Source organism: Protomyctophum parallelum (genome assembly GCF_964188405.1).
Source record: "Protomyctophum parallelum genome assembly, chromosome: 21".
Taxonomy (NCBI): domain Eukaryota; kingdom Metazoa; phylum Chordata; class Actinopteri; order Myctophiformes; family Myctophidae; genus Protomyctophum; species Protomyctophum parallelum.
In genome coordinates this window covers 37,893,023-37,914,744 of record NC_139713.1, presented here as the reverse complement: position 1 = coordinate 37,914,744, position 21,722 = coordinate 37,893,023, and the positions used below count along the sequence as shown (strand labels likewise).

Below are 21,722 nucleotides of genomic sequence, written 5' to 3'. Positions count from 1 at the left end.
ACACCTTGGAAAGCATGAGTGTCTATTTCAAACAAAGTCTTTTTTGACTGGGGGGGGGGGGGGGTCATATTTTGAGGCAGGAATTGCCTGTCATAATTTGACCCCCCAGTATTAGGATGTATTAGGATGTTGATGTTCATTCATCAGCCAACCCTCAGCTAGGAGGGGTGCAATGTTTTTGGGGTAGTGGTGATGAACTGTAAGGGAACTATGTCAATCTGAGTGGCAATCCGGGAAACATTTTACCCTTTTTTGGTAGTGGCGGCAGTTTTGGTAGTGGCGGAAGTGGCTCAGTGGCTCAGTGACCAGATAGGAACCGCAAGGTTCCCAGTTCAATCCCGCTCCTCCAGAGTTAGTGTCGAAGTGTCCTTGATCAAGACTTTGAACCCCTAATTGCTCCCAATGGCAATGCGCAGGTTGGTGCCTTGCATGGTTTCCTCTGGCATCGGTGTGTGAATGGGTGAATGTAATGCACAATCTCTATAAAAGCACCTTGGATAAAGGCGCTATATAAATTTACTATTTAGGTTGTGGGCCCCAAACATTTGCTTGTTTGCCTCTCTGTCCTGACGAAAAGACACCGCTTTGCGATGCGTTGTGAGCTTGTAGATCAGCTATTTTTGGCAAATGTTTCCCACAGAATAGGGATGCTCGGGTTCAAGTGGTTAAAAGTCAGTTCAGAAGTGAGATCAGTGACAAGAAGGGATGAGACTCGTTGCAAAAACATCAAGGCATATGTCATTATAAAGACATGAAAGCAATAAGCCGAAACATACTGTAAACATAATAAAGTCAACCACTTTGGAAGCTAAAGTCCTTTGCAAGTGTGCCGTATTTAACTATTTATGTCCCTGACATCACTCCGCATTATTCTCTGTAACATTCCAAAACATCTACTGATGTGAATCTACTGATCTGAACTGGCCGTAGCGACGGTAATGACAATAATGTCATGAGGTAGCACAGTGATGACATCATCGCTGTCAATCTCCCGGAATGCTCTGGTAGTCCCGCCTCCGGGACCTGAAGCCAACGATGCTGGAAAACAGGAAGGACACAAGATGACATACAGCATCACAATCAACTTTATCCTCACATCACATGGTGTAATAGTTACAGGAAGAGGAACTTTATCCTCACATCACATGGTGTAATAGTTACAGGAAGAGGAACTTTATCCTCACATCACATTGTGTAATAGTTACAGGAAGAGGAACTTTATCCTCACATCACATGGTGTAATAGTTACAGGAAGAGGAACTATCACATGGTGTAATAGTTACAGGAAGAGGAACTTTATCCTCACATCACATGGTGTAATAGTTACAGGAAGAGGAACTTTATCCTCACATCACATGGTGTAATAGTTACAGGAAGAGGAACTATCACATGGTGTAATAGTTACAGGAAGAGGAACTTTATCCTCACATCACATGGTGTAATAGTTACAGGAAGAGGAACTTTATCCTCACATCACATGGTGTAATAGTTACAGGAAGAGGAACTATCACATGGTGTAATAGTTACAGGAAGAGGAACTTTATCCTCACATCACATTGTGTAATAGTTACAGGAAGAGGAACTTTATCCTCACATCACATGGTGTAATAGTTACAGGAAGAGGAACTATCACATGGTGTAATAGTTACAGGAAGAGGAACTTTATCCTCACATCACATGGTGTAATAGTTACAGGAAGAGGAACTTTATCCTCACATCACATGGTGTAATAGTTACAGGAAGAGTAGGGCTGTCACCAGACTATGAACATTTTAGTTGACCATTTGTGAGATAAATAATAATTTTGATTAACGATTTAAATAATCGTGTTTTTGGCATTGAACATTGGAACATATAATAAATAAACAAATATTTTTGTTTGCCCTTTAAGCTTGGTAAACCAAAAATACAAAGGTCAGATATGACGAATAACTGACATATTTTACATACGTATTTAAAAATAAATAAATACTGGAAATAATGTACAAGCTCACAACGTGACTGCTATTTCCAGTATTTTTGAAAATGTTTGAAGATGTATGAACATTGTTCAACATGGAAATGATTATGCAAAAACAGTTGTGATTATTGCAAATAATTGCGATTAGGCTATATTATGTAATAATTGTCACAGGCAGAGAATAATAGCACGATAGAGAGAAGAGAATAGAGAGGAAATGAACACAGAACAGGTCAACAGGAAAGTACAGACAAATCAAATACACAAAGTCCACTGTGCATAAGGTGCATGATTAAACATATAATATTGGATGTGGAAAACACAGCCAGATACAAATAGCAAATAGCAGACAGATCACAGTCAAATCACAGTTAGAAATCAGTTCAACTACTTGACCCCTTTATACATCAGGTCCTTGGGAAAAAAAGCAGATCTACAAGCTCACAAGGCATTGCATTGACACATTGTGAGCTTGTAGATCTGCAATTTTCAAAACCTCTTCAAACTATGTGAAAGGGGAAAAAACTGAATCTTTTTTTAACCCATTTAGACCTGAGGCAGATTCTAAAAAAGTTTTCAGAAAAACTTATGTTTCTATCTCAGTGGTGCTCAACCTTTTTCATCTCAAGGACCCCTAGAATTATATGAATTTGGCCGGGGACCCCCATCTGAAAATATGTTGTTCCAGGGACCCTCCAGAAACAAAAATGTGAGTTAAAAACGTTCGCTCTGAAAGAATATACAGTATATTCAAAGCTTTGTGCCACATTTTCACGATTTTTCAAAAATAGCAGATCTTCAAGATTCTACAAACACCCAAAGGGGTTCCAGTCCTGTATGGCGTTAAACAATTTAACAAACACAAATCTTGTATGGGGGTCCCAGGCAGAAAATATTGTCAGATGGGGGTTCATGAGAACCACCGAAGTCCAGTACCTGATGGGAATGATGCCCAGAACACCGATGATGCTGGACAGAGTGAAGACAAACCCCGGAGACCAGCTGAGAGTTGCCTGGTAGATCTTAGTGTAGGCTGGTGTGTACGCCAAACTGGCTACTTGGAAGGACAGCTGAAGGGAGGCTAGGACGATACCTGAAGAGAGAGAGAGAGAGAGAGAGAAAGAGAGAGGAAATATTACTTGACATGATACTGACCATGATACCGACATGATACTGACCATGAAACCGACATGGTATACTGACCATGATACTGGTAGAACAAAGCAGGGGCTTGCAACTCACTTTTTGCTCCAAACATTTATCAAAACAGCAGTAATACAACGTTTTGACCAAAAGATCTTTATCTAGTATCTACAGACATGATACTGACCATGACACTGACATGTTTACCATGATACTGACCATGATACTGACATGATGTTGACCATGATACTGACATGATACTGACACGATACTGACATGATACTGACCATGACACTGACCATGACACTGACCATAATGTTGACCATGATACCACAAATGAAAAGACCCAAGTGCTTCTTGACTTACTCACCACAGGGAAAGGAAATTGATAACATCATAAAAAAACACTGGCACATTATCCAATCTGACAACTCCTTTAAATCAGCCTACGAAGGACCACCACAGACAGTATACAAAAGGGCACCAAACATCAGATGTAAATTGTTTGTAAATTACCTACCCAGTCAACGTCAGTCACGTGACGTGACGACCCAGATAAACGGGACGTTGTCACATACTAACTACTATCACCTGATGAAGGCCGCCTGCGGCCGAAACGTCCTGTCTTATATTATGGTGTTTTAAATCAAAGAAAACACCATTGGAGCAAACCTGTGTATATACTGACATGATACTGACCATGAAACTGACATGATACTAACCATGATACTGATTATCTTCAGCGCATGTGTTCTTGGTTGGATCAGTGAAACTAACTGTTTATGTTCATATTAGGCAGTATCTTTCAAAGAAAAGACACAGGGCTGGCCTAGTGGTCCAGGCGCATACCACACATAGGCTCTGAAAGCAGACTGACAGTGCGTCGCGGGTTCGAGTCCCAATCCTGACGACCTTTGCTGCGTGTTACTCCCCATCTCTCTCTCTCCCGGTTTCCTGTTTACCTCTTCTGTACTAACAATCAATCAAGGCAAAGCCCCAAAAGTCTCGTCCAAAAAAAAGACACCATGATTTTTCTTTTCCATACATTTTAAACATTATATTAATGTTATATTATCATTAGAATGTTAGTGTTTTGCCAATTATTTAGGGGCCCACTTGCAATATCCTTGTGGACCAGTGAGCCACGGGCCGTGAGGTGGAAGATTGCCGCAGTTGGTTTTGTAATTTGGAGATCTCAAATCAGATCTGCAGACGCCCTACGGATCTTAAATCTAACTCAGATTGTAAACTTAACATGTAGTCGACAGCTTTATATAAAAATCACACTGGTGTGAAGTCAGCGCCTTTCATCATTATGATGATGTACAGTATGACGCTGAGAACGTCATCATACATCACATTCATCACAAGTTGTGCACGCCGCTCAGAAAAAGGTTTTGCAATGCCATGTTGAACATTGTCAGAATCCTTTTCTTTTTGTGTATGTGTGTAATAAAAGAGTGACCTTGAGACAGTACATTTCCCACGTAAGTCAATGACTTTTTTAGGATCAATTTCTAATCAACAACGATATCTGGCCAATATCTGGAATTACATCATGGCAAGGTAACCGCACCCCTAACGCTTCCATTTGTACACTCAGAGTTATATTAACACTCAAGATTTTACCGTGTACCTGCTCTGTGTGATTATGTTATTGTTGTACCCCACACACACACACACAGGCCCTCATTTATCAACCGTGCGTATGCCAAAATATGGGCGCACGCCGAAATTACCGACATTTTCGGCATTTAACATTTCCGGCAAAGCTTGAAATTGAACTTGAGTAGGACAAATAGTCACGTCTGGTCGGGAGCTGGCGTACGCTTTGTCCTTGGCTGTTTTTCTGTCTTACACAAGCGGAGCAGCCTTGTCTGAACTGCTGAGAGGCTGTCACAGACATCTAAACATATATGTATTCACTCCTAAAATGTTTATATAAAATGTATGTATAATGTATATGGGCTACATGTAAAAAATAAATAAAAATGTTAAGGAATACATGTGTCATATGAAATTAGTAGGAGATAAAATCGCGCAATTAAAAACAATGTTGCAAGAGATGCTTAAGCCATTTAAACAGTGTTTTGCATGAGCGCATACATGCAAGGATTTGGGCTGTCTGTGCTGAAATATTTCCATGACGGGACGTTGGAGAGTAGGCTATAGTGCAGCAGTGCTGCAGCTCAGCTGCAGAGAGTCCCAACGTGCAGGTATAGCCTACTGTAGCCTAATCTACAGCATGAAGGCCGATGTCTTTCTTACGGTATGTGCAATATAATAAACCCGACGCGTCGCTCGAATGCCAAATGTACCGTGCCAGGCTCCCAGCGCAAGTGGGAACTGCATCGGAGATATAGGTATATTACCCAGCCAGCCCACGCTGCCCACCACCAGCCACATGAGGCTATATACTGTTTTGGCTGCACATTCATATAATGACAGTTGACAGCCCGGCCACTGCAGTGACTAACGACGTCTGCGAGGCAATCTAAATAGACTGTTGAACGGGATCAGAACGTGCATGGTCAGTTGGTCACGGACGGACCACTGTGATAGAGAGAGACAGACAGACAGGACAGGAGGAGCACCTGCAAAACAGCAGCGTGTGTGTGCCTATTTGTTATTTAATTATGGTTCACAGGTTCAGGTTTTCGTTCACTAATATATCTTGTTGTATATTAAATTAAAAATACTTTAATAATTTAATATACAACTAACAACACACAGTGAAAGTTGCAAATAGCGATATGTGCGTGCGTGCGTGCGGGGGGTGAGGCGGGCAGCAAGGGAAGCGAAGCGAGAGGAGAAACAGACAGCTTTATTTTAATGTGTCATGTAGGTGCGTGCGTGCGTGCATGACAGCAAGGCAAGCGAGGTGAGAGTGAAACAGACAGGGTAGGCCTACAACTTTATTTAATTCATGCAGGTGTTCGTTCTTTATTTGTTTAACAACACACCAGTTAGTTGGGCTTGCAAGTTGCGTGTGCGTGCTGTGCGTGTGTATGAGAGAGGGGGGTGAGGCGGGCAGCAAGGCACGGGAGAAACCTATTTTTTCATGTAACCATGGTTTCAGGAAACGTATTGCCGTTGTTCATGTCGCAAAAACGAGGGCGAGGCTTGATTTCTTAGGGCGTGCCAGATCAAATTCAGCCGTGACATTTATTAACGTGAGAACAAAATTAAGGAAGGATCAGCTGTTTGCGATCACTTTATAAATGCCGTGGCGACGTGGGTGTACTACGAAACCTGCACTCGAATCTGTGGCAGGTTTTACACCCGATTGATAAATGAGGGCCACAGAGCGTACTCACCATATGAGGATCCGTTGACCTGCTTGGACAGCATGGAGCGGATGGTGGGTGTCGGGATGAGGGAAAACAAAGTCAACGAACGAGCTGGGGAGGGAAGGGGGGACGACAACCAATCAGCTTTCTCTCTACATTTTACAAATCTATTTTCACCACCGAGAATCTCAAGAAGGGAAAGTGGCCATTTAATGGCATAATGTGTTTGCTCACTCATAAAGGTTACAAATCAGCATTGTATCAGTTAACATGAGTTTAAAATGGAAGGCTGGATAAAGTAAGAGGAATAGATCAGTGCCCATAAAATCTCACTTTTTCATTGATTAAAAACAAATTCAAACTTTTTTCAAAATAATTTCATAAATAAGAAAGACATTTTAATTAAAATGTAAGAAATCCGATGAATTAAAAACAATAAGGAGAAAAAAGAAAAGAAAGAAAAATGTTTAAGGAGAAGTGAAAATAGCAGATCTACAAGCTCACAATATGTCACATCATGACACATTCTGAGTTTATAGATTAAGCTATTTTCACTAGTGTGGGACCTGGGGAGACACCACATTTATGTATGGGAACCACTGCTGTAAATGGCCTGCTCTCACTATGCAGTATTGTAGCTGTAGAACAATAGATCCACAGGCTCACCACAAAGGGGCATCATTTCTCCGTTTCCGTTATGTATTGTACAGTGAACTGTAGGAGCTGTCAGGAGATCTGAGTCTGACCATGTCTCTGAGGTTAGTGTTGTTTGTATAATATTGTGTATGTTACTGTGTTTCTCTGTTCACAAAGCTGCTCAACCAATTCCCCCCTAGTGGGACTTGAATGTCCACTTTAGTTCACATGGCACTGTTGGCACAACAATAAAAGTGCTATAGGCCTAAATGTCATCTCAGTTCCACTTTCAAGTTCCTGTGTACAATAACAATCTGTCTCCCCCTTCACAAACAACTGATAGGGAAAGATACAGGATGAACTGGATTGATTAAACACTACTTCCTCATTTCAGTTCCTCCACTGTATGTACAACAGTGCCTCTATTCAGTGAGCTAGATCTGTCAACATACACACGGACTGAAAATCTTTATCACCATATGTCAACGTGTGTGTGTGACTGTGTGTGTGTGTGTGTGTGTGTGTGTGTGTGTGTGTGTGTGTGTGTGTGTGTGTGTGTGTGTGTGTGTGTGTGTGTGTGTGTGTGTGTGTGTGTGTGTGTGCGTGCGTGCAAATGAATGCCCTACTTCGTCGTACAAGTGTAAAAAACTTAGTAGAAATAGCCGATATGCATGTAGTATATATCAGCTATTTTTGCTTCATTTTTGACAAGCTCACAATGTGCCTGGCTGCAAAAGAAATTCGACACAGCTGAGTATTTGAGTTGTTGAGGTATTTTGTCAGTGTAAATTTGCAGACACTGCACGTGAAATTCATCCTCTGAATTTATGGATCCTAACTATTACGAGTAATAATAAACACATACGTGTAATTGCTTATTATCTTTCGAGCCATCAGTTGTAAAACATTTAGATGTTTCCATCATGTAGTTTAAGTTTAACGTGCCAGAAACAAATTCACTGAATGTATAAAACACACCTGGCAAGAAAGGTAATTCTGATTCTGAATTCTGATTCTAATCAAGTTAAAATAAAATTGTTAACACCGTTAGTACCTTTAGTACCTGTTAGTACCTTCATTAGTACAAACAATGGGGTTATTTTATTCAACACAAAAAGGAACTAACTTCCTTTGTGTACATTAGACATTAGAATAAGTGGAAGTCAAGAATTTTTGTTAATAGTGGTGCAAAGAGGTTCCTTATTCCACAGGAAAACTCCATGGCTCTATCAGAAGCATTAATGAATCAATTGTCTTAACTGCACTTCCTGTTTACAACTTGACAGACCAATCACAGTACCCTGACTACGCTCCCCAGGAATCATGAGTTCCGTGTCATTAGTCTGGCGGCTCATTGTTTTCCGACGCCAGTGAGTTTGTCGGACTCACGCATTACTAATCCTATCCCTAACCCTAACCCTAAACCTAACCGCACGCAGAAGCCACTGTTTAGTCTTAACCGGCCACGTATGGCGATGCCATGGGTTATTAGCCTTAACTGGCCACGCATGTCGGACTAACGGGATGTGCGAGTCATGGGTCAGTCCCCGGAATCATGTCCACCTTGGTCCTTTGTGAGAAAGCCTGAAACAAAGGTAGTCTACATACACAGGGATTGATACGACCGAATTGTGCACACCTTGATAGTGACATGAAAGGGAAGAAGTTACAGAATCACACACACTGCTCGCTCTCCGTCTCAGCTGTCCTACTGTCTGTCACTCTGTCACTCCTACACTGTCTCCCTCTCAGCTGTCCTACTGTCTGTCTCTCCTACACTGTCTCCCTCTCAGCTTTATTACTGTTTGTCTCTCCTACACTGTCTCCCTCTCAGCTTTATTACTGTCCAAAACAAATCTGTTGATATTACTCCTACAGATATTGTCCAAACATCATGCAAATCGCTACACATGATCTTCTATAGTCACTTCATCAAGAGGAACCTGTCTGATTTTTTATATTTCATCCTGATTGGCTGAGATTGACTTCACCACCTGGCCTGGCGGGGAATCTTTTTCTAGTTCACAATGTAATACCCAGGGGCGTTTCCAACATGGCACCCAAAGTGAAGTGACTTCACATGAAGAGATGTTGGTCTTACCCAAAAAGAACATGTAGGTTTCCGTGACGAAGGCCATGAAGTAGATGCCAGAAGCGAATGACAACATGCCGATGATAATTAACGAGGCATCACTGACGCAGCGGGACATCACCATCACACCCAGAAAACTAGTGAGGAACACCCCGTAGCCAGCTCCATGCCCATAACCCACCTGGAGGAGGGATCAGAAGACAAGGTGAGATAAACGTTGTTGATCCCTGTGAGAAGATGCAGGCAGCAACAGCAGTAAAGATGAAACTCCAGAGAGGTACTGGTATCAGAGTGCCTATTTAGGGCCCACCATTATTCTCAAACCTAAATCACACTTGTGTGAATTGAGGAGCACTCTTATCCTCTTACTGTACATCTTCATACATCATCCTACATCACATTCTGTGCTCATACACACAAACACACAAAACTGTGCATTCCGGGCTCATTCCGTGCTCTCTCTCTCGCGCACGCACACACACACACACACACACACACACACACACACACACACACACACACACACACACACACACACACACACACACACACACACACACACACACACACACACACACACACACACACACACACACACACAGCTGTGCATAGGAAACAGGCAATCTACAAGCTCACAATAATGATGTCGCAATGTGAACACATTTAAGCGATTTCATAATAGGAGGGTGCAGCAGGAGACTTGGCCCTGATCCAATGTGTTAGCGAGTTCCCAGTGCTACCAGAGACTATGGGTATTTGGGGGTCCTTCCTTGGCATGGAAACTCCTGCGCTAACACGTAGTCTATCAATACATTTACATAAGAATTGTCTGATCCACACACACACTTGATGGTCATGCATGCATAAAACAATCATGCATGTCACTTAAATACATGCACACATCCGGTACAAAAGCATAACACGAGAGCATAAACATTTAATGGTTTTTTTCTTTCACACTAAACCCAAGCGTTTAGGTTTTAAACACTTATTTGTCACAGTGTTTAGATTATAAACAGAAGTGGATAGGCAACGCGGTCCTCCCCCCCCCCCCCCCCCCCCCCCCGGACAGTGAGGAAAAAAGAGGTGTTAAGGTGCCAGACTTGGATGGTTAGAGCGGCGCGATTACATACAAAGTCAATGCAAGACGAGAATTGCGCGAACGGACACGGCGCGACCTGGTGCGGTACAAACGGGACGAACCGAGGCGAATATATATATATATATATATATATATATATATATATATATATATATATATATATTCGCCTCGCCAAAACTGTCACTTTGAAAACACAGATGAAGGCCGAAACACGTCCGTTTTGTCATGGACTTATGCAGACTATTTCTATAGACTGTTCACTAGAGACTATAGACTGTTCACTACAGTCTGCACCATCACCAAAACGGTCCCTTTTCAGGAAATATGAAATATGGAGATACGATAGGTATGACAAATTCACCTGTGTGGAGTCCCAGTTGAGTGGCTCAACAATTTCGAAGCTGAGCAGTATCTCTTTGGCTCCGCCAGCCACGTCGTACACAATGGCACCGGCAAACAGCAGAACGATGTTGATGACATCAGGAGTCGGACTGTCACTGTCACTGACGCTGATGAGGCCACTGCACTCCTCCCCGTCTTGGCTCGATACCTCCTGAACCTTCATGGATATTTTTATGGATGAATTATTATAGGCTTACTATATAGGCTGATGATGTCACAGTCATCTGTCTGACGTTTGAGTGTGTTTGTGTGGCTTGTAGAGCAGGTGAGACATAAATAGTAAATGTTTAGGATCGTGTACGTAGTACAACGTTCCCATTTTCCTTGTACTGTGTGGATCAGCATTTTTGACAGTTTATTTTGTTTAAAGTGGATAAAGCAGATATTCCCATATCCTGAGATCTCACTCAAAATGTTCTGCTCTCTATCCAAGCTGTTTAAAAGATTGTGATTATACTTTTTCTTGCATTTCGACTGATGAATTGGTTAAGAAAATGCACTTTGGTTTAAATAATGTGCAGATATTCTATAAATTAAATGTTTATATTTTCTCGTTTTTGTTTGTATCAAATGTTTCTATGGCTGTGTAATTTTTTTAAGCAAAATAGCAATTTCAACACTCTGACCCTAACCCATCACATTTGCTTTATTCTAAAATATGGCTTTTTGTATGATATTAAGTTCAACTCTAAAAAGAGTGTTGTTATGATCAGTAGATCAAAGGGCGACCAAAAGCTCACCTTTCCCTCCTTCTATCTGGCAGGTGAAGTCTTAGAGGTGGTAACAAAGTTTAAATACTTGGGGCACATAATCAGGGAAGATCTATGTGATGATGATGTGCAGCGCCAGTGCTGTAAGCTTTATGGGCAAGCCAACATGCTGGCACAAAAGTTTCATATGTGTACAGACAATGTCAAAATAGCACTTTTTAAAACCTACTGCACTCCACTTTATACAGCTCACTTGTGGTGCCGATATAGCAAAGCGAAAATGAAAAAACTTCAGGTGGCATTATATAATGATGCTTTTCGAATATTCCTGAGACTCCCAAGATGGACCAGTGCAAGTGAAATGTTTGTGACCAGTAATGTACCCACCTTTCATGCTGTACTGAGGAATTTTATGTTTAGATTCATGTGTAGACTGAGGGAATCAAAGAATGTATTAATGATGGCCTTAACAGGGACCACACAGAGTGATAGAGTCTTTTCCTCATGTTTCTGGAAACACTGGAGGCAATGTTTATATATAAGTTTTTAATTGACAAGGACTGCCTGGAGTGAAAATAGCCTGATACATAGGCTATCTCTGTGTTGTTGTTTTACTGTCATGTGTTTCCCTGTTGTTTGTATATGGACCCATTGTGTCTGAAATAAAGTTTATCAATCAATCTCTCCAATAAGATAGGACTGGGCAATATATGGATCATGGATATGATAGTGATATATGACAAAGTGTTGTGAGCTTATCTGCTATTTTCGCATGTGGTCAAATATATTGTGCCCAGTCCTAAAAGAGTTATAGAGGCTATGTCTAAAATCCTGTGTTAATTTAGTCATTTGTAGTTCCTACTCACCTTCAATAAGAATATACAGTAGAACAGACAAAGGAGGAACAGTGCCATGCTGATGATAACCAGCAGAGAGCCCGGGCCGATGCTGGCGCTGAACACGTCATACAGGTGACCCGACATCAAGCTCCCGGCGAGGCCCCCTACGCCATACAGCAGCTCCACGCTCATCAGCCGCCTGGAGCGCTCCTCGGCCGTGGAGCCCAGGGACACCAGCGCCATCACCCCGGCCCAGTAGCTGCAGAAGCCGCCGAACATCCCGTGCAGAGCGACCCCGGCCCAGACCACCTCCAGCGGCCAGCGGAGGACTATGACCAGCAGCAGCGTCAGTCGCACCAGCAGGTAGCCGACGAAGGCGGACAGGATGGGGACTTTCCTCCAGCCGCGGTCTCCTACCTTGGCAGTGGGTGGTGGTGGACAGTATAGCAGTCAGGGACAAATTAGCCATTGGGCCGTGGGGCCGTGGCCCAGGGGCCCTTGGCTCTCAGGGGCCCTTCAGGGAAATTGGACCGTAAGGTACTAGGTTTGACGCCCTGAAAAGGGCTCCTGAGGCCCTTCATTGGCCATTGATTTTGTTAAATTTAGGTCAAAAAGATGATAAAAACACGGAAAAACACAAAAAATGGGGGCCCTGCAAAAATTACCGGCCCAGGGGCCCTCGGGGGGTTAATCCGTCCCTGATAGCAGTAGGCTATTTTAGTTAAGTATTCAAAAGTAAAAAAATGAATAATATACAAAGTATTTTTGATAGGAGTGACGACGTAGATCGTAATATAGCCTATCTGTTTGTTTTTGAGTGGTGCTAGCAACTCCTATAGACAGTCTCCAATAGTCTGTGTCTGTCTGTCCGTCCGAGTACGGAAATAGCGTTTGTTGACCACCGAAGTTACTATTAACGCAGCCTAACACACACACACACACACACACACACACACACACACACACACTAAAAAATGGCTGGGTTAAAATAACCCATCTTGGGTTATTTTTACCCCCCTCCTGGGTTACAAAGGTTCCTATTCAACCCCTGGGTTATTTTGACGCAACAAAATGGGTTATTAATTTTGGCCCATAACTTGGGTTATAACTTGGGTTATAAAAATAACCCATTCAGAGGGTCAACATAACCCAACTTTCAAGTTATTTCATTTTTGACAGTCAGTCAATCAATCAATCAATCAATCAATCCCAACTCTCTGAGCCAACAATAAGGTTACTCTCATAAAAATAACCCAGAAATCTTATAACCCATGAATTGGGTCCCTATTATATCCCAGGAAATTGATATGGCTGGGATGGGTTACATAAATATCCAAAGTGTTTTACTGTGTATAGTTGCCTGCAAGAGGCATGAAAACTTTCTGTTGGAGCAACCATCAACAACAAACCCTTTCCAACAGATACTATACACATATGAATGGGAAAAGGGGAGAGAGACTGACCAAACAAACAGACATTTACATTCATGGTTTTGCTAACAAATCACATAAAACAACATATCACCAAATAATACCATAACAAAACACTAAACACAACGACCCATAACATACACATTCTAATATTAAAATAATAAGACATATAAGAACAATAACACACGGTCCTTGGCACCCCAGTGTATGCTGGGAAATGGACTTCCTCTAACCACTCCCATGGGGTGTGACCTATCCGGCCCAACAATTGGGTTACCCTCAGAAAAATAACCCAGAAATCTTAACCCACTTTAAAAACCCATGAATTGGGTCCCTATAACCCAGGAAATGGTTATGGCTCTGGAAAATAACCCAGAAATATAACTCAACGCAAGTAACCCTGGAATTGAGTTACAGAAATAACCCACATGTTTTTAGTGTGCACGCACACACACACACACACACACACACACACACACACACACACACACACACACACACACACACACACACACAGAAACCAGGGAGAAGGGCTTGTACAGTACAGTACAGTACAGTACAGTACAGTACAGTACAGTACAGTACAGTACAGTACAGTACAGTACAGTACAGTACAGTACAGTACAGTCACAAATGTAATTTCCTAGAAATGTAAGTCAAAAGTAGCCTACAATATTTCTATTTGAAATGTTAGTGAAAGTAATGTACTTGCTTTTTTATATACCGGTATATAATATTAATAATACATTAAGAAATTAATTGTTAAAAAAGTAAGTATCCTACTTAGCCTACTTGTAAGTAGATATCGATAGATCGACAGACAGACAGACAGACAGACAGACAGACAGACAGACAGACAGACAGACAGACAGACAGACAGACAGACAGACAGACAGACAGACAGATAGATAGATCTATAGATAGATACTTAGATAGATCGATCTAGGTCAAGTAAACAAAGTAGTTACTGTCTATCGTACCTTGGCCAGGATGACGGAGGGGAGGATGGGAACTAGCTGGTTGATGAGGCTGAACGTCATGTAGAAGTTGGACACGTCTGTCGGGCTGCTGTTGGCCGCCGCAGAGGCGTTGAGACCCGGGTCGGTGGCGCTGGAGTACCGCTCCTTCACCACCATCTGGAGAGCGGTCTCGTAGAGCGCGCTGGCCAGCTGCTGAACCAGAACCACGGGCAACAACGACGAGTACGACAGCATCTTTGATTCTCTTCTCAGTCAAAATATGTCTCCGGACAACTGTCAAGTAAACCGTTTCCACCGCGGAGAAGGGCAGTTAGACAGACTAACGTCTGTAAACAGTGTAACGTGACATATTGAATGGGAACTTATAACTTAATTGGGAATGAATCGACTACAGTTTCTCTCTGTCTTGCGGCTTGCCTCGTAGACCGCAGGCAGTCCGGAGGCCTTTTCTTTCTGTCTTTTGGGAATTGGTAGAACGGTAGGATTGCAGACAGAAATGTGGTCAAACCTGGACTGGTAGATCCGCCCATGCAGTGCCAGACAGTTCCTCATTCGCCTGACAACCAATCAAGACAAATCAAATGTGTGCGTCTGTGTGCGTGCGTGCGTTGTCTATTTTTATTGTGAAATGTGATTTTTTTTTTTTTTTTATGTGATTTTTTTTATCATAAAAGTTGGGTTACAAAAAATATACTGGTGACATTTTGTAGGCTACTGATGAATGTCCAATCACTATCTATCAGCACCATGGTTATTCACATTTATACACTCCTTTCTATATGTTATAGGCTACTGTAGTATAATCAGTATAGTGGTCCTTTGATCAAATTATTTCTGTACTGATACACATAGTGTAGCCTATAATAGTTCAGCTGAAAGAATATAGGCCTATTCTCAAAGTAGGGCTGCCCCGGGGACCCAAATATCTTTAAGAGGGTACGGTTAGGCTGCAGTGACACTTATCCCTCATTTCACTCATGCCATCCGGATGAAGGTGCAGAACTTTGAAATGGTTTGTTTGTCTTGTGTGTTATAATATAATTAGGCTACTATTGTGTGTATATTGTCTTGGTGTTGTGTGTCTTTCTGTTGAACAGACTGTGAGCCTATCCCTATGGGGACAATATGAAAGACTGATTATGATTATGACAGTATATTAGTTCATCTTATAGAGATGAATTTAAAAATATACTTAGACAATTGCCCTAAAAGCCAAAGTGCATTACAAACAAAGAATTGAATGAGTTTAAACGTGTTTCAACTGCATGGGCAGTGATATGGCTATATAGGGTATGGGATGGTGTGGTTGGATTCTAATGTTAAAACCAACCACAATGTAAGCATCTCCACCACCACACAGTAAAGTGTACTGTGAACTCAACGCTCTTAAGAATTAAATTAACACTGAGGATGTTACTGTCATAAAGGGTCATAGCTATACATAAAACACTTGGAAACCACAGTTACAAGTTTTGTTTTTAATGAGAAAATATCCATAATATATATATTTATTTAATATAGTGGGTGTATAAGTGTGAGACTTAACATGTGCTACAAAACAACAGACCGGAATATGAGCATACAAGTGGTTAACATAGGAAATAAAGCTTATAGTAGCATTGCTTCATCACACAAAAAGAAAGGGGGAAAAAAGACATGAAATGAAACAAAAAAATAAAAATAAAAATACTGGCTGCGCTTTGGTGCCGAGTGGCTCCACCCCTCCAGAGCTGTCAGGTGTAGCAAAACAAGCCTGATCATGATAAATATATCTCCCTAGCATTATGCCATAGAACAACCATAGTAATAATACAAATAATAATGATAATGATCTTAACCCCCCAAAAAATTGTAATTCTTTGTTGTGTTTATGTTGGTGCTCAGAAGAATTTCAGAAGCAGACATGTAGTGAATACCAAAAAAAAAGAAAGAAAACTGAAGTTATGACAATAAGTTCCCCATCAAATGGCAGATTCAACGTTGTGTGTGTGTGTGTGTGTGTGTGTGTGTGTGTGTGTGTGCGTGCGGCTACAGCACACAGGGGAAGACAGCAGTTGTATTCTAATATTGTCGACATGTATCTGTCTTTTACACTCATTCAGCCATGACACACACACACACACACACACACACACACACTTCTATTCAATGTTGCACCTATACTGTAAGCATTGCATTGAAAAGTAGGCTGTTGTAAAACTAAAAGCATTACAAATAATCTTTCTGTCCTTTGTCCTAAAACACACTTCTTGTCCTGCATGATTCCCTCAATACACATCCCCCAATACTTAATAAATATCATCTGTAAATTCTTTCATACATTTGGACTGACTACCTAAACAATTCAGCCTCCGTCGAAAGGCAAAACACGAAATCTTCAAAAACTGTTTCAAACGTGTTCCACGCTTACACATCAATAGAACATTTTCTTATATAAATTAGTTTTCAATGTTGTTTCAAAAGAAAAACAAAAGAAAGGGGGGTCTCTTCTGTTCTGGTCACAGCTATAGTAGGTTTTCTATTTTTGTGTATGACTTTCGTCACAAGTCACGGCAAACTATAAAATCAGGCATAAGGGCGAAGCAGCAACATCCACACCTCATTCACTTGTGTTCTCATCTAGGGCTGCAAGTCAGATTCATCAAATAATTGAGAGAATGACAGTCTTTGTGTTATTCATCTCATATCTCATATCAGCACCTCCATGTTCACAATGCTCTCATAACAGTACTGTTTCATTCTGATTAAATAACGAGCACAGCTAAATCATAAAGGAACATTAGCCCATTAAATACTTTTGGGATAATATATTAGTCAATATATTTCCAAAAAAAGACTAATCATGAGGGAAGAAAGCATAAATAAACACTGCGATTTTACACTCAATGCTCCTTTTAAAATGTATTATCCTTGACTTGCAACCATGCACGATGAGATTTTAACCTGCTATTCTGTTTTATTTTCCCTCTGGTCTAGAAGAATGTCGCCAACATTTTTACTTTGCAACTGTGTGTTGGGACAATAAAGATTGATTGCTTGCAGTGTTGTTCAAGGGGAAATGGACGTATTATGCTGTCACTTGGTTGTTTCTGGCCCCAGAATATAGGCAAGGGTTCAAGTGGTTAAGAGAGTTTGGAGTGACAGCTGGGATGGGATTCAGTGTCTCAATGAGTTCATGGTCACGTCATCAGTCTTGCGAAATATCTCACCGTCTCTCTCTATATTGGTCGAGTCTCATAACGTCAACACCGTGACAATCAGAAGAGGAAAGACTCAAAAGATTTGATGAATAAAGTGGTTTAACAGTAAACATCTTAACATCTAATTAATCGCCCGTATATGACAAACTCCATTGGCTAGAAGAATTTCCAAAATAATTTGCATGTAATACTTACAGGCACACCCACATGTATGTGTGCACACATGCGCATGCACGTGCACACACACACAAACAAAAATGCACGCACGCACAGTCGCACACACACACACACACACACACACACTTTCTAGTCCACAGAATTCAATTTGACCTTGAGTTAATTTATATATACTTTGATCCATGACTGTGTTGTGTTTACATGGTACACCAAAGTATAAATTAGCGTTTATATAACATAAGTTTGAGTTTCATTTTTGTCACATAGTGAATATATAATAAATTATAATAATTATAATTCCCCTTCACTTATTGTTGGGGCATAGCGATGTCAAAGGTCACATCAAAATTGGCATAAAACTGACTGTGTAATGTGTATCTCTAAAGTCCTCGCTGTTAACCTAACCACAGCACTAACTACCGCATTGCCACCAAGTGTGGAATGCCCTGAGCCCATCCCTTAAAACATATGGTTCACTGGCTTCCTATAAGACAGACCTGAAAATCCACTTGTCAGGAGACCACAGGGGAAGGTGACCCCCTCCCTCTTTACCCCCACCACCCCCCCTTTTCTCTACTCTGTACATATAGTGTTTTATATTTGTGATGATATTGAATATATTTTGGTGTTATGTTATGTTGATGAATTGAATACATAGGACCTCAATGGAAACAAGTCCGCAAGGACCGTTTTGTGTAAATCCTTTTAGACCAAGTTGAATGACTGCTGCTTGCATTTCTGTCTAATAAAGTATTCAATCAATCAATCAAAACCCTTGAGTCGAGAATTTTACATTTGTGGAGTAAATTCGAAGCTTTTCCACCAAAAACAGCCCATCGACATGAACCCTTGACCCCAGCTCATTGTTTCCTCAAGTGTTATGAACAGTTAAAAAAGTATACAATTCCATGCAAAGTAACTTTGAAATATTATTCTTAAATAGTTTTAGAAAGAGGTTTGAATACTTGAATACTCTTCCAACACACTGGTTTAACAACTTAAAAAAGGAAAAGAAATCATATATAATATATTTCTCATTCAACCTTCTCCACAGCTAATGTGATCTATTTAGATATAATGCAGTTGCCCCAATGAATTTCTAGCATTCATATTCATAGATCAAATACACATCCTATACCTCATAGTTCAGTATATTACATATAGCAACTGACTAACACAAAAAGCACAAGTCAATGAAGCGACATCGCCAGTAAAGATAAAATAAAATATTTTCTTTTTTCAGAATACAAATTCCAATTCCTATCCAATACTTTAATTGATAGACTCATACATTGCAGTGACTCCCAACATGACCCGCAGTGCTTCTTAAACTCTCTAATACGATTTAGAGAAGAAAAGTTTAGTGTTCATAAACGATCTATCAAACTGTGGTCATACCAGATATTCACTTTGACTCTAAAAGCCGACAGAGACTGCAGTAACGGTAGTAGAGGAGAAGATAAAATATTACATGGCATGCATTCAAAAACAGCGACATAATCTCAAGAAGAGATTACAGACAGACTGTAAGTGTAGAGAGAACTTGCAACTGCAGTTTAATACCGTCAATGGTGATCGATCTGAGGTTGGCTTTTAAAAAATGATTTCCCCACTTTTAGTTGAACATTTTGAACGAATGAGATGGAAGATGGGTCTTTGACTAACGGTGAACAGACATTTCACGCTGATAGGCACACATTAATAACATACATTTCATGTTTAATTTTAGGCATTTAGCTGGCACTCTCTTAAACCGGAGTGTCTTATATTGCGCGAGCAGGTCAGGATTCAGTGTCTTGCTCAAGGGCACTTCAACAAAACGCACAGCGGCAGGGATTTCAACCTAGACAGCTGCTCTTACTAGTTTAGACTTAGAGCATGGGATACTGATAACCAAAGTCAGTTGGAGATATTTCAGGAATCCAGAATAAATTACATAGTTTTGCACACACACAAAAATGTCCCTTGACGCCATTCTTTTTGAATAGGTCCGCACGAGTTCATAGCCAGGGACACATCTACTGATTGTCTTTGCTCAGATAATGGCTTTTCTTTAAAAAAAACAACATTCTAAAGGTATTTTGAAGGTCTGGTGAAGTGATTTATTGTGGTGGGTAAAACCACTTCTCTGTTCTCCTTTCATACACAGGCTTTTGGTTTGTACAATCACTAACCAATTAATATTTGCTCCTCTCCATTAAAAAAAAAACACATCACTTCATCTTTTGTATTCTGTTTCTCAGATGGAAGGCAAAATCCATCCTCATACTGTAATGTAAAATACTGGAAAAACAGGATTAATTTAAAATCAAGAAATCACTCCTGGTCCTTTTTTTTTTGAACGACTGTCAGAACACTTCCCCTGACCTCGAGTGAATCCTTAGAGTTGAGCTCCTACTTCATAATATGGGCCACAAAGTGTTTGTAATGTGTGAGATATCCAAGTATTTTAGTTTATACCAGATTGTCAAAATGTCTCCAATGTAAAAAGCACTATCAGAAGGCTCTAAAACCGCCAGCCTCTTCTTTGTGCTTGTATCTCTTGCATTGCATTGCCTCTATGTAGTGTCAGTTTCCACTGGGACCAACAACACGATTCCACATCGCAACGCTCCAAACCATTAGCCACGCCCTCAAAAGCTCTAGTCAGCCAATCACAAGTCGTTACATCTCCAGGATGGGTGCCCCATTGGCCAAGCCAGCGGGTCATGTGATCATCGGAATACTATAAGTAAAATAAATACTGCTGGTCGTCCTGACTCGTTCAACTTCATTCTTCCTCACTTCCTTCTCCACTTCCTCCTCAAAAAGGAGCAATTCACTCCTTTTCCTCCACTACTCTTCTTCTACCCTCCCTCATCTCGTCCTTCTGTCCCTCGGAAAAGGAGCGGTTTACTCCTCTTCCTCCTCTTCCTCCTCCTCCTCTTCTTCACCGTCCTCGTTGGCATAGATGCCAGCCTCCCACTTCAGTGCCATGTTGCTCTTCCTCCTGGTGACGCGAGTGGCCTCCAGGACCTGCCAATCACAGGGGAAGCAGCGAATCAGAGCTCAGTCACACTCATGGCAGGACACTGTGTAACACACACCGTAGAATCCTCAGTGTCAATAATGCTTTTGTAACTCTGACTGTGAGTGTACAAAGTTATAAAATGAACACTGAGGATGTTGCAGTGTGTGTGTGGTTAACCACATCTTCCAAGGTGTAAACAGCAACACAAACCACATGCATTCAGTTTGAAACACTTTGGGTGCGCTTCATTAAGCTTCTGTGGTAATGAATGATCACATTCAACAAGACAACCTAGAGGTGTACAGAGCTGAGCCAGACAGATTGACATACAGTATATTATGAACACAGACAGGCAGACAGACAGGCAGACAGACAGACAGACAGACAGACAGACAGACAGACAGACAGACAGACAGACAGACTCTGTACTCACTTTGCACAGCCCAACAAATAATGTGCCCACCTACTATAAAGCCCATAAATCAAGCGCACCTCAAGTATTTGACAAAACAAATGTGCCCGTACACCCCCCCCCCCCCAACACACACACACACACACACACACACACACACACACACACAAAGGTTCATGCTTGAACATCCACTAGGACCTACAATGCAGGTACACGCACGCACGCATGCGCACACGCACGCATGCACGCACGCACGCACGCGCACACACACACACACACACACACACACACACACACACACACACACACACACACACACACACACACACACACACACAC

General features: G+C 41.3%; 2 protein-coding genes across 2 annotated transcripts in view; both read right to left on the bottom strand.

Annotated features, from left to right (window-relative positions):
• Positions 1-477: 477 nt before the first annotated feature.
• On the bottom strand, positions 478-14,818 carry LOC310879631 (solute carrier family 46 member 2-like; the record flags this gene model as incomplete). Its single annotated transcript, XM_083794401.1, has 7 exons — positions 478-1,038; positions 2,897-3,053; positions 6,421-6,504; positions 9,131-9,302; positions 10,585-10,782; positions 12,202-12,591; positions 14,585-14,818. The coding sequence occupies 7 exons, from the start codon at positions 14,816-14,818 to the stop codon at positions 984-986; spliced, it is 1,290 nt and encodes a 429-aa protein (XP_083650527.1). The 3' UTR covers positions 478-983.
• A 2,563-nt stretch (positions 14,819-17,381) lies between these two features.
• The window catches only part of palm2akap2 (PALM2 and AKAP2 fusion), a 121,929-nt gene continuing 117,588 nt past the window's right edge, over positions 17,382-21,722 (bottom strand). The window contains exon 17 of the mRNA XM_083793638.1: positions 17,382-20,976. Coding sequence (XP_083649764.1) covers positions 20,854-20,976 — 123 coding nt within the window. The 3' untranslated portion in view covers positions 17,382-20,853. The remainder of the gene's footprint in view (positions 20,977-21,722) is intronic.